The sequence below is a fragment of the Meleagris gallopavo genome, chromosome 17 (genome assembly GCF_905368555.1).
Source record: "Meleagris gallopavo chromosome 17, MGAL_WU_HG_1.1, whole genome shotgun sequence".
Classification (NCBI taxonomy): Eukaryota; Metazoa; Chordata; class Aves; order Galliformes; family Phasianidae; genus Meleagris; species Meleagris gallopavo.
This window is the reverse complement of record NC_139420.1, coordinates 4,380,523-4,394,700: the sequence shown is the minus strand read 5'-3', so window position 1 is coordinate 4,394,700 and position 14,178 is coordinate 4,380,523. Positions and strand designations below refer to the sequence as shown.

Genomic DNA, 14,178 nt, shown 5'->3' with positions numbered 1-14,178 from the left:
GAGTTACGTTCATCATCTCCTCTGTTAGTGGGTTTTCCCACTCATAGTGTTTTGTCTTCACCAAACACTTTCACGTTGACAGTGACCACAGAGACCAGCATTGGTCACCTGCTGAAAGTCACATCAGGGAGAAGCTGAGGACTGGCCGTGGCAGGGTGGGATGTCTCCTTTGATAAAGGGGTGCAGTACTGCATCTTGAGGAGGGAAATTTAGATGCAGGCGTTGTGATGTGGAGCTCTCAACTGATGGAGCTGGTAGGGGTGGATGCTAACCGTTAAGGTCTTGCTTATGATTTAATATAATTCTGTTTTTACTTTGGCAACCTCATTCAATTTCACTGGAAAAGGCAGTGGTCTCCCACACGGTATTATAGAGGATGGATAATAAATTGCAAGAAGTGTGAATATAGTACTGATCCTCTTGCTAGGAAAGAAGCCTCTGCAGGAGATGCAGTGGTGAGCAGAAAAGCTCAACTCTGAGAAAACTTTCCAGGTTTTATCATGGTTTTGTTACAGCTGTAATCCAGGAAGAGGCTCAGAACAAGGAGGGTGGGTGAGTCCATGGGGGTATTCTGTGACCCAGATATTGTCACACTTGGCATTGCATGAAAGCTGAGTCTTTGTCCTGAGGAGGAAAAAAAAGAGCCCAGAGCTTTGAGAAAATCCATTGACCTGCTGTTCTGGAGGAAACTGAAAACCTGCTGGCAAACAAAGGGGTGCAGAAAGTTGAGCATTTGTTTGCTAGAGCTGTACAATTGGTGGAGACTCAAGAGTGAAAGCTAGCTGGATACAGTAATTCCCGGCCTTTCAGCAAAATTCCAAATGAGAAATGGAGCTTTATTTAGTATTACAATCTCGTGTTGCATGGTTTGCTACTGAGACAAAAACAGAAAGCAGTTAGTGAGCCCTGTTGTTTTTCCAGGCAACAATAAGGATTCTCCTTTGAAGCAGGACCACCACCTGCCTGGGAAGTCAGCTCTGCTTTAGTGTGCATGAACTATCAGTTGGATCTGAGGAAAGTTTCTGTTGTGTCACTGCTCATTTCCAACCCAGCAGTGCATGATCACCTCTGTCTTTAAATGAAACTTTTGTCTGGTGAAGGCTCCTTGCTGTGCTAAGGATGCAGTGAAGGCCTTTGCATATTTGTAGGGGCAGGAGTCACTTATTCCCAGGTATTACTTCAACCTGCTTATATAGACAAGGCACACATGTTCTTCTTATAGAGATCTGAGTCCTGGTGTGCCATAAAAATAGAAAATCACTATTATGGTTACCTTGGGAGTGTATAAAAGAAAAACGAGGAAAGGAAAACTTGAACGCGTGACAGACAGAGCAAAGGCCCATCAGATTTGATTGATAACTACAGACTGACCTGACAGTATTTGGACTTTATTTCATTGGTGAATCCAAAGCAAAACCCTCCGTCAGTAGTTCTGTTCAGAATTGGAAGCTGCTTGTGGGTGTTTGTGAGTGGCAGCTATTGGACTATTGGCTCGAACAGATTGAACCTAAACTGCAGATCCAGACGTACTTAACAGGGCTAATAACCACATCCATAGTTAATGTAAAGCTCATCTCAAGATTTTATTTCTGCATTGCGAGCAAATTCATTTTATGTAGTGTAGATAAAACAAACTGCCAGAAGTGATAAGTGGAAAACCATGAAGTTGAGTGTGCCATTGTAGTGCCCACAGTGGTTAGACTTTTTAACAGAACAGCCTTAATTACATCCATAGCAATGTACAGTAATATTTCTCTTAAAGAGTTTTTGCTGGCTGCCTGGTTGGCCACCCAAAGATGCTTCTAGTTTTGCCTGAAGGTGGATATTATCTTCTGTCAGCATGGAAAATATTTATCCTCCAGGCATTGAAGCATATGTTTGTGTTGTTTCTTGTCAGAAAGAAAACATGAAAATCAATAATTCCTGCTCATTTTTTCCCTTTACAATGTGCCTTCAAAAACATATGGCAAAAACAGTTTCTTGCCTCTGTGCAGTTGGGAAGAGGAAAAAGATGTTTAAGTGTCTGTTCTTTGTAGCAGCATAGAGACAGCTCACTATAAGCACAGCTCGTGAATCACTGCTATGGGAAGGGGCACACCAAAGTTTCTGGCCTATTCTGTTGTTTTGGAGCATTAATATTTGCAGCACCATTATAATAATGTTATATTAAGTAATTCAGCAACATCCATGCAGTGCAGTTCCCAGGGTTTGGGGCTTATTCTGTATGTTCTTCACGATTACATGGAATGAATGCTTGGGTTTAATGGGAAGGATGGCTCTCTGTCAGGAAACTAGAAGATGTTGTCACCTGTCTATAAAGGATGGCTATTGCCCAGTGTATAGCCTGGTTTAGGTTTCTGTCTTCAAGTGTGCATGTTAAATTGAACGGTAAATCTTCCGTTGAAAAGAGAAGTCAGAATGTATTTTGTCAGTAACATCCTACTGATATTTCTCCTATGGACAATTTTGTTTTCTTTTTTCCCAGAGCAAACATCACCTCCTATGAGATCCTGCAGATGGACTTTGAGATCGACAACACCAGCAGCCCGGCGGGGGCCCAGCAGATCACCTGGCAGGTGGAATACCCTCGAGATGATTCTCTGAGCGAGCTGGTGGTCTCTGAGATCTTTGTCAGCCGAACGATGTTTGCTGGAATTGTTCCTCTTGCCATGGTAAGAACCTGCTGCTGCTTCTTTCTGCTCATCGTTTCCGCTGATTCTCGTTAGTATTCAGGGGAATGTGAACCGTTTTATTATGTGCTACTTCCTGTGCACCTGCTGCAAATGATTTAAATGCAAAAAATACTTTTCAATAATATTTTATTTACCTGATATGCCATAATGGCTCCTAGGAAACTATTTGAGTCTTTTGTGTAAATCCTTTAGTGTTTGTGGATTATTGGCCTGGTACATGGTAATAGCTCCTTTGGAGCCATTGTCTTCTGGTGTATTAATGTGACTGCCGTGCATGTGCTCTAAGGGTAAATGTTGCAATTAGCTGAGACATTTTCAATGAAATAAATTATCATGCAAGTGAGGAGAAACTTCATTGCTAAACCAAACAACTGGGCTGGTTTCTGCTTTGCTTTTCCCCTGAGAAGCATGCAGACCAGTGAGCTGCAAAGTGTCCCTTTAACAAAAGGTCCTCTTGGAGTTACAGGAAAAGGACAAAATATTTTCTGAAGGTTCAGGTACTGGACATGTTTTCCAGGCAGGATTTAAGGTGCATAGACTAGGGTAACAGCCATATCTCTGTAAATTTGAGCTAAGCACCTCTGAAGGGTAAATTTTTTCCAATCTGTCCCGCTGCCTGTGTTGCTTTTCCTTCTGTTCTACTAATTAATCAGGGAATATTGGTATTTTTCTCTGCATGGCCGCTGGCTTCTCCTAGTATGGCAAAAACAAGGAAAGATGCTTCTAAAGGTAAACAAGGCCCTAAATAAATCTTATTTCCAGTTCCTACTGCCAAAGGCTGCGCTTACTGACAGCAAGGGATAGAGGAGAAATGATGTGTGGAAAAGTCAATAGAGAATTTTCTTCTAATAAACAGTAAGCATGACTAGAGGAGATGAAACAAACCTCTAATTGTGTGGATGGAACGTTATCAAGTAGCAATGATGAATCAGATATAAAATAAAAACAATGTAGTGCGTGAACTGACTTGCACATAGCATTGCTAGTTCCAAACGGATAGCACAGGTTTTGTGCCATGCAGAGCACTGTGGGTATAAAGGAAAAGCAGATCCAACCCCAGAGCTCATTGTCAACACTGGATCAGAGCTTTGCTTCTTTCTGTGCCAGGGTTTGGCCAGGGCTTCACTTCATCTCTTTGCAGTTATGGCAGTTGCTTTAAGCTATTTCTAAATGTCCTTGGACAAAATCTGAAGTGAAACCTGAATTTGAAGTGGAGCTAATCTCACACAGTTTATCGTTATAAGATAACTGTGGAGTAGAGCAAAATGCTTTATAGATTTATGCCCTTACCCCTTAATTGGGGGTCTCATGTGGGCTATTACTTGTTGCTGCATGTGAGCATCCTTGGCTGGCTGGCCCTAGGCTGATAGAAGAACTGATGGCACCAGTGGCAGGAGCAGCAGCTTGCATTTGCATTTCCTCCCCTTATGATTGCCAGTTTGCAGTGCTGCTCCATTTAATTTTCTCTAACTGATGCAGGTTCTGGCACTATGTGGCCCAGTCAGGGACAAAAGGAGCTCAAGGAGTGTTTGGATGGTGCTCTCAGACATAGGGTTTGGGTTTAGGTGGTGCTTGAGGGTCTCTTCCAGCTCAGGATATTCTGTGATTCCTTCATTCCAAGATGTGTGTGCCTCTGTAGGCTGCATCAGGCCTTTTAATGTGGAGACATCCACATCTGTAGTGTTTGGAGTATCTGTTTTGTTGCTGCAGTTGATCAGAAGTTCATTTTCTGTGCTACTTTCTTAAACAAGTGATAGAAAACAGAAAGAGCTGCAGATGACTTATTCTGTCATTGCATTGTGGTGGCTCTGGAAACAGCAGTGGGGATATTTTCCTCATTAGCAGCCTGATTTTTTATTTTATTTTATTTTATTTTTTGGGTAGATTAAGATGTGGCAGACTGCATAGTAACATTTGAATAATAGCCTGATGAAAAGAGCTGATTTCTTGCTTTAGTGGGTTTATGAAGCCTTAACATAAAATCTGATGTTCTTAACATTTACATTTTGTAGCAAGCTTGAAAGCATTTTTTGTTGCTTTTGTCTTTTTTTTTTTTTTTGCTTTGGGGTTTCTGAGTGAAGACAGCTGATTTTTGCACATTGTCTAGCAAGAAAATAGCTCCTTATTAGCAGACAATCTTGCTGTAATGAATTGATATTGCAGCTTATTTCTGGCTAATCCTTTGGTGTTGATTCAGAAGCACATTAATAGGCACTGTTTTGAGATGCACAGAAGATGGCATGGTCAGGGAGGGTCTCCAGGTGAGATACTGGTCTACCAATTGTTCTGCACTTCGTTCTCTCTGTATTGTACCTGTAAATAAGATGGAGGATTTTATTTTCATTTTAGTAGGAAGAGGAGGACTAAAATGTAATTGCAGGCTCTTGGGAATTGCCTCAGACTGTCCATTTTCATTTGGATGATCCTCCATCTAATAAATCTCTTAACTTATTTCTTGCCAAATTCAGTGCATTCAAAATATATAGATAAATAAACATTAGCACTAATGAGAAAAAACGAAAACAAATTTCATACTGGAAAAGAGTCCTCTTTCTGCATCATTGGACGCTTCTCCCCAGGTCCTTAAGCTCCTTCTAATTGAAACCTCCATTTTCCACAGCTGCACGGAGCCAGGCTGTTGGGATTTCCAGAGGAACGACGGCCAGATGGAAATGGCATAGTCCAATGGTTCTGGGTTTGCTTTCTGAAAGTCATCTCTCTGCTTCTGGGTAGGCAGCGTAGGTGCTGTGCACAGTAGGAAAGCACATGGGCAGGATGCAGTGGGAATGCAGACCATTGCTGGCTGACACAGCAAAGAAAAGAGAAATGCCAAATGGATGATCACAATTCATGCATCCTACAGCTGTCTCGAGATTGGGTCTGGGTGACAGCCGTGACAACCCCAGTGCTGCAGGAAGGACCAGCTTTCTTTGTGGAGTTGTTTTTGTCTCCTCCTGTAAATCAGAGAAGTGCTTAGAAGCTTCAGGCCTATAGCACTTATTAGAGGATCGTGGTGGGGAAGGCTCTCGTTATGCTATGCTGTCATTTCCATCATCCGCAGCTGCTGAGAGCGGTGTGGGAGAGGAACCAACCAAAGCCTTGTGAGAAAAGCCGTTGGGTTTTATGTGAGGATTGTTTTGAGGCATGGAAGGATGTAAGAGGGTAAATGGCACCTCTGAAACAAATGAACACACACAAACAACCTTTTTTTTTTTTTTTTTTTTTTTTTTTTTTTTGTCCATGCATGGCCTTAGTACCTCTTAGCAGGTGATGAGCACCGGTTCAAAAGCAATTCCAAGTGTGAAGCACTCACTGTACCTCTGGCACTGCTTCCAGCCCTGCTTAGGAGCTGATCCCAGATGGTATTGCTGTGTGCATTTTACACCATTTTAGAAACAGACTGTTTATTTTGTCTGGTATTCACACTTCATTGACTTATGCTGAGATGATCAAAAGGGACTCTGGGTCTTCCATACCTATCATACCTCCTGTTTGTGTTTTAAACTAAAAGATGATGCGTGTCCTAGATGTGCTGATACTCATAGCCTGTCTTCTGTTCCTGGAAGGTCTTGTTTCTGTAGATAGAGCTAGATTGGAAAATTCACCCCTTCTGAGCAAGGAAGTCTTATTGATAGGATTTCCTAATTGGATATATGCATAGTTCTGCTCTCATATAGAAGCATAAGAATAAACGTATTGAGAGCAGGTGTCATAAGATGCCCAGATAGAAAGATGTAGGGAAATGCCTTTTTCAGACTGTGTTAGAAGCAGAAGGTGAAATTCTAGGGTCTTTGGACAACAGACTTAGAAAACACATAGCTCCAAGCTGTGGCAACCTCTGACATTGGAATAATTCCAATTATTTTAATCCCAGAAGCAGTGCAGCGTGGTTCTTGCTGAGAGGGAATGTGGATTTGAAAATGAATGCAGACAGGATATATCTGTGTTCCTCTATAAATACAACATCACAGATAATTCCGAATTCATTTTCTGTGAATTGTCTCACGTAAAATACACAATGCCACATTGTCCTGAAACTGCTGGCACATTTTCTGATAGCTGAAAGGGATCGGATAGGCCCGCTTACATTAGGGAAAGTAAATGCTAATTCCTAAAACTCTATGCAAATTAACAAATTATTTTTACTTTAAGTGCACTGTTATTATTTAGTATTTATGTAGCATTATATATTTTCAGAACACTTTACAGGCATTAATTAATCAGACCTGAATAAGCAAAGCTTGATAAGAATGGAAAATTACATGGAAATGAAGGCACTCTTGCTCAGCTTTACCTGCTCCTGAATGATGCGTGAGTCACTTTTCATACCCCTAAAGGTACTTTTAAAAACACTTAGGGAAAAAGTCTCACAGTAATACTGCTTAATATCCCTAAAAACGTTTCGTTTAGGAAAGAGGTAGGATTTATTCTGTCAAGAACTAATGACAGCACAGATGAGTGGCTCTGAAGAATGTAAATTCTGCTTTATCGTCTAATGCTGCGCAGAACTATTTAAGCTGATTTAATTCAGGTAAAAATGTACGGATGAGGGATTGCTCCCTTAATTTGAAGTTTTCTTGGGAGCTGCAATAGTTGACTCCAGGAAGTTTCTTTAGGTGAGAACAGGAGGAAGACTGAGTTTTGTCTTAATGTTTCACCGTAAGCCTTTAAGAAGAAAGAACTGCTGAGAAGTGTGGCCCATAGGAAGTGAATGGGATGGAGCACTGCCTGGGCTGGCTGTGTGATGCTTTCCAGCTCGGGAGCTGCTGCATGGTGCTAAGAGGTTCCTAAAAACCTTGAGGATCGGTATGGCTGTTCACTGATGCACTGTCAGATGAAAATGTCAGCTGCTCTGCTCCTTCGAGGCTTATTTCTTTTCTTTTTGACAATAACGACCTTAGGTAATTGATTCTTCCAACATCTGGTGTGCAGATTGACACGTGGAGCTGAAGTCCCCAGAAGTATAAGTTATTCATTTTCATTGTGCCCAGCAGAATAGAGATTGAGGGTAGAAAATGGAAGTAAACTACTTTGCATGGTCTTTTTTGTTGCTAGTGAATATCAGAATCAGCATTTTGGTATTACAGTTATTAAATATAAATACTGTGGGGGATTTTTTTAAAGCAAACGCTATGGCACTGAAGTCAGATGTGAGCTGTGGATTGGGTGATGTTTTGTGAAGTGTATGTCCTGCTAATCACAGAACCTGGTGGCACAGACAAATGCAGTCTGTCCAGCAGGGATGCAGTCCTTCGTCACCTCCATTGATCTAACCAGATGTAGGCTGGAATTCCCATGGTTATAGAAAGTTCCTGATAACGTGGCCATTGGCAGAGCCTGGCTCCTTGGGTACAAGGAGCAAACACTTCACAAGTCCTCAGCCAGTCATGAAGGTTTCTGTCACAAATAAACGTGATTGGATTAATCTGTTATCTAGCTAACAGTTGGGGCAAAAAAAGAGAAAAAGAAAACTCCAATTCTTTTAGAGGGTTTCTAGGCAACCAGGAACTTTGTCAAAGTAAAGCACAAGATACTGAAGAGATGTATACAGCTGTTTTTTGGGCTGTTTTTTTTTTTTTTTCTTTGTGAGGGTGAAGGCTTGAGGAACAATGGGTTTAATAACAGATGAATCTCTAGTGTGCTTATCTTATCTAGGAAAATGATGGTTTGGTCTGTGACTGGCGTCACTAGTGCTTTAGATATACGTGCTACAGAGCCTTTCTGGTATAGTAATAGGATTGTAATTCCCTGTCTGTCATTATTCTAAACTGTTTTTCAAAGGCAGCAATCAATATTTCACTGGTTCTCGCAGCCCCCTCTGCCTGAAACATTTCTGTATATGTTAAAAGTATTTAATCTGTGTCTTTAGAAATCTCGTTTTCTCCCCAGAAATGTAAGCTCTTGGTTGACTAATGGTTGACTAATGTTGTGAATCACTTAGAACCACAGATGGCTGTATATACTCTAGTAAGGTTCTTCTAAATGGGAGCCTGAATAATAGCATCTACAGTTGCTGCTAGCAAACGTGCTGGCAAGAACACCCAGGAAAAATGGTCCTCAAAGATGCCCATTTCTATAACTCAGGCTGAAAGGGAATTGCTGAGTGCAACACTTTGCTTATTTGTTTTAGGAAAAGCAGGAATGCAGGGTGATTTATTTATTTTATTTTTTATGTACACCTCGCTTTGGCTGCCAAGTAGCAATGAGCCATAGGAAGGCAAATGCAGCCTGGGAGGACTTTCAATCGTGACAGCTCCTGAGCCCTTCTTTGGGGAAAAGATTTCTCCTGCACATTTGTTTTAATTCAGTCCAAGCTGAAGGATGTCTGAATTAAGGTGAACTTGAGTGTCCATGTTCTTGCACAGAACTCTGTTGAGTCCCGCTATCAGAAAGGGAGTGTTAAAAATAAAACAGCCTTTAAAGATTTTTGTTTTTCCTCCAGAAAGCATTTTTGCTGATGGCAGTATAGCTTGCATTCACATGCCAAGCAAAGAGCAGCACCAAGCCAAGATGGAAGCTGACCTGGCCTCTGACAGAGGCTTCCCTTCAGCCCATTGAAATGAAGGAAATGTCAATGGCAGCAGCCACTTTTCTTCCCTCTCTCTTGTGTCAGTTATAAAATCTCAGAATGCACAATGATGGAGTGGCAAAATTTTCAGACTAGGGTCAGTCATTTCTGATTTACATATTTTTTTAAAGGTTGGTTAAAATGGATTTATGAACACAGAGTCCCATGTGCGTTTAGCCACTGCACTTACATGTATTTCCTACCTGAAATCATTCTGACCTTTGGCCTTCCAGTTCCCTTTAAGATGATCATTGTGTCTCTGTTGTACCTGAACCACGAGAACATGACTGTGTTAGTCAGAAAATTGCAAGGGAAAAAATACTGAAAAGTACATTCAGCAGAAAGTAAGTCTTCGCTCTGGATATATCAAGGACTATCAAGGTTATATTTCTTTTCTCCTTCTAAAATCAGAATCTGAGGATCTCAGATCACAGATTTCAAAGTGTATTTTAGCACTGATTAATGGGAGCAGGACTGAAGCCTGGAGCATCCCTCAAACCCACAGAGGAAGGATGTTCAACTCAAAGCAATTAAATACTGTGGAGAGAAAAAACCCAGAAATTCTTCATCTGTATTGTTCTGTTTCTCATGCCCACAGTGAGCATTCTGTGTCTCTGCAGCAGAGATAGGATCTTCTGCAATTATTACCATCGTCAAATTAATTGTTGTAGGGAATTAAGTGGCTTTGTTTTGTACGGCTGTTCTGACAAGTGCAGGGCGAACTTTATGGAGAAAGATTAAATACAAAAGGATTCCTTGAAACGTAGCAGCCGAAATGCAAACCACTGAAGATGTGATTAAGTTGGATCCAGGGGAAGGCTTTGACTCTACTGAAAGGAGTGTGTGGGGAAAGCAGGTTGTGAAGGGTGCCCAAATGGGCTTTGTTCAGAGCCAATTTTGGCCTCGTTTGGAAAGGAACATTCAGAGAAGCTATTTTGGATTAATCAAAATTGTTTAACAGAGAAAAACCATCTTTCCTTGCAGTACTCAGCTGTTTGATTAAACTCGATTAAATAATGTGCAAATATTTAATTTTGGGAAAAAGAAGTATTTTCCTTAAGTGAAAATGCCCCATTCTGAATGTGGTAGAGTAGGACAATTTTAATAACGTCAAACTTCTTTGTTGGTGTTCTTCCAAAAATGAAATTCCAGCCAATTCTCCTCTATTTCGTGAAGTGTTTCAGTTTTGGCTGAACTGTATTTTCCAAAGAATATCACAATTTGTCCCTTTCACTCTCGTTCTGGGCATGTGAACTCATTCTTGGAATTGCTCAGTGCCATCTATTGTCCCTTGTTCTCTCCCTCTGCTCAGTTAAACATACTCTGCCATTTAGTTCTTAGAGCAAAAATGAAAGAAACCAAAAAAAGAGTTTGCTATTGGTGGGACAAAAATAATGGCATTTTGACTGTTCCTATGAAAGCGATGTGACATGACAAATTTTAAGAAGCTCTGTGAATAGTTTTAATATTTATGAAGCACTCAAGAAAACAGCTATTGTGTGCCACATCCATCAAAGATAAGAATTGTATTCAACTGTGTTGGATGATAAACATTGAATGACAACAGCTAGAGATTATGTGTGGGATTTCATACTCATGTTTGATGCCTGCTTGGGTAAAAGCACCTGTGAACCACTAATTTTCTTTCATAGAATTAGATACACTTGCTGATACTTGTTACAACCGTTGTCCAAAACCTTAATGACTGTGCAGGACATGCTGATGCCAAGCGCTTCAGAGATCCTGGTGCTAGCTGCTCAGAATCAAGTCCTAAAGGTACTATTTTCCACTAATTCCCCTCTTGGAAATGACTCTGATGCTTTCACTATTGCAGTGATTGACCACATATTGCTAGCTGTTTGCAGATTGGAAGAGCACTGATTACCCCATGAAACAAAGGTCTCCCAACTCAGCAAGAGCTTTGAGTATTCTCTTTTTAAGAACTTGCCCACCTCTCAGCCACCAGGAGTGGAGCACAGGTGCCTGTGCCTTAGCAGTGCCTGCTTACATCCCTCACCTGCACCTGGCCTTGTGTAGCATGCTCAGGAGTGTCCCAAGTGCCTTCGTTTCATGACGTGTTGAGGGATGTGGTTTAGTGAGAACTATTGGTGATAGGCAGATGGTTGTGCTGGATGATCTTGTAGGTCTTCTCCAACCTTGGTGATTCTTTGAGGCTGCATGTGTTGCCTGTCTGTTTTCTTCACTTGCTCCCTTAATAAAGGCGTGCTGTTCTGGTGATTCTGCATTTGGTCAAATGAAGTCTGCACTGCACACCTGCATCAGTGGAAAGGAACAGCAGCTCCGACTTGATTGACAAAGAACAGTAGAGACTCCGGTGAGGTGTTTCTAAATAAAGCTGAGTTTGGAAGCATTGCCATGTTCTCCTTGCACGAAGGGTAGGAGGACATCCAGGTATTCTTGTAGCCAGTGCCATCTCAGGTCTCCCTGTTCCATCTGCAGAGTTACTATTCTTAGAAAACCCTCTCCAAGGATGCATAGGCACTAAATTCTTGTTAGAAGTAACTGGTTCCAATAATAACTGTGCGGAGGAAAATGCTAAGAGGTGCTCTGCTGCTGAGCTGCTACGGCTGTGCTGCCTCCAGAGGGCTGTTTGCCTCTGTTCCTTCAGGTTTGCTGCTTCTGCCTTTATAAGGATTTGCTGGTGGGAGCTCAGAGGGATGCCTGGGTCCTTGGGCAGGCTGCTGGGGACAGGGGCATGGGGAGCCTTTGGCAGAGCGATTGCAAGAGGGAAGGCACGAGCCAACCTGCACTGAGAGCACGTGAGCAGACTCAAAACAGGAACAACACTTTGCTGAAGGGAGCTCCAAAGCTTTTATGTTGTCTGCCTAAAACGAGACTCCTCTTGTTCCTTAGCAATTACCCAATAATTTGGCTCATCAATAACTTTTTCCGGAGCGCTCCTTTTGGTTTTACTGCCAATTAATGTAGCATTCCAGTCTTGGGCTGCAGTGGATTGGCCAGTAATTTGAACTACAGCCCTCATCAAAACAGCATCATTTGTAAAACAGAGAAGAAATCTCAGAGATGCTGAAATTATTGTTAATTAAATCAGCACATGAGTATAATGGGCACATTATATACATATATAATATACACACATGAACAAAAATATGTTTGTTTTTTAACTGTTCTGTTAGCTGGAGAGCGAGTCCTGTTAGGACTTGTCAGCCTGCGTTAATGAGATGTGCTGGGTCCCTTCTGCATGTACTGATGGTGTGTTGTGTGTATGTGAGTGATACATACAGTTCTACACTTAAGCAGAAGACCCACATTCTTGCCAGACAGACACAATGCCATATTTCTTGTGCACACATTGCTGCATGGGAAGTTTTTCTTTTAAAACATTTGTACTTAGCTCCTGTTCAGGGCTGGCACTGACCTTCATCTGGTTCCTTCTGATTTTTGTGGCCCCAGTATCAGTTGGGTTTGGTAATTATTTTACATGTAATTTCTGTTTTTTTAACTCAATTAAAACACCATCGTAACGATGGAGCAGAGCAGCAATCAGGGAGTGGTAGGAGTTGTAAGGTAGCCTATAAGAGCTATTGTGCTTAAATAAATTTCTTCCAGAGGTGCCTCAGCTTTACTGAAAGTGCTACAGCTTTATTAAGATAAGACAGCTTCATAATCTTCTGTGTTGCTCTGTTCTGAAGCCCTTGACTTAGCAGTTTCACAGCTCTGCCTCCTATAGAGCTGGAAGGTAAAAACTCTGTGTTCTATACTGGGAGACTTCAGCCTGGTGCAGAAGGCAGCGCTGCCTCACAGCAGGAGTGGGGCCAGCAGTGCTTGGGGGAGCAGAGTTAGAAGTTTCGAGTTATTTAAGAGGTGATAAGTGCACTCCCTTTCTGATAGTGGGATTCAACAGTGTTCTATGCAGGAAGAGAATGTCCCTGAGAAATTGCAGACTGGTTAGAGCATTTCATTCACTGAATGGGATGGGAGGTGATGGATGCTGTGCTGCAGAGGTTCAGGCTGGATTTTAGGTGATATTTATTCTCCCAGAGCGTGGAGGCATTGGCGCAGGCTGCACAGAGAGGTGATGGAGTTGGAGGTGTTCAAGAACGTGGAGATGTGGCACTGAGGGATGTGTCAGTGGGCATGGTGGGGGCGGGCCGGGGTCGGACTTTGGGATCTTTGTGATTGTTTCCAACCTCAGTGATTCTATGATTCATCCCCATTCCTGCAAGAGGAGAGGCCACAAGAGCTGAAGTTTGAGAGGAAGGCACCGTGGGCCATTGGTAACTGCAGCAGCACAGGGTGCCAGGCGTGGGTTAACGGCCCAGCACTTCACCTTGCTAGAGGTTGGGTGACAATGCGGAGCATTTGATCTCAGTCTCTCATTAGTGTGCAATTTCTTCCTTACTGTATGGATGTCAAAATGCATTTGATCTGCTGCAGAGTTAAAACACTCATTGTTTCAGCCTCCATTTGGAGGCTCACCTAATTAAAATTGAATTTCAAAGGGAAAAACATACCTTTGAATTCCTTGTCAGAGCAGGGAGTTGCAGTGGTTGCTTCGCCTTTTGCTTCTGGGTTGCTGGTTCAAATCTGGTCTATATACCATAATGTGAGTATCAAACCTGTCATTTAAATAGTTCCATCCAGTGGAAAGATATTCAGGTTAAGAATTATTCGCTGAAAATAATTCTAAGCAATGTGTGCATTTTCAAGTTGTCCTAACTGGTCATGAACAATTCACAAGGAGGAAAAGGAATGTAAAAATTCATCAAATAAATTATTCATTATATTCTCTCAGCTGTAGCTAACTGAATTGTCTAGACAGTAATTACTAATTTTTAAGCTATGGATGTTCACATAACATTGTTGTGTGGATATCTTCAGTATACGGTGACTTGAGATAATATTAATGGATATGACAGCTAGCAGATGATTTTA

At 41.7% G+C, this 14,178-nt stretch overlaps 1 protein-coding gene across 1 annotated transcript in view; it reads left to right on the top strand.

Moving 5' to 3' along the window:
* TMEM132B (transmembrane protein 132B) overlaps positions 1 to 14,178 on the top strand; it is a 177,966-nt gene that overhangs the window by 112,301 nt on the left and 51,487 nt on the right. The window contains exon 4 of the mRNA XM_085238511.1: positions 2,486 to 2,672. Coding sequence (XP_085094637.1) covers positions 2,486 to 2,672 — 187 coding nt within the window. The remainder of the gene's footprint in view (positions 1 to 2,485; positions 2,673 to 14,178) is intronic.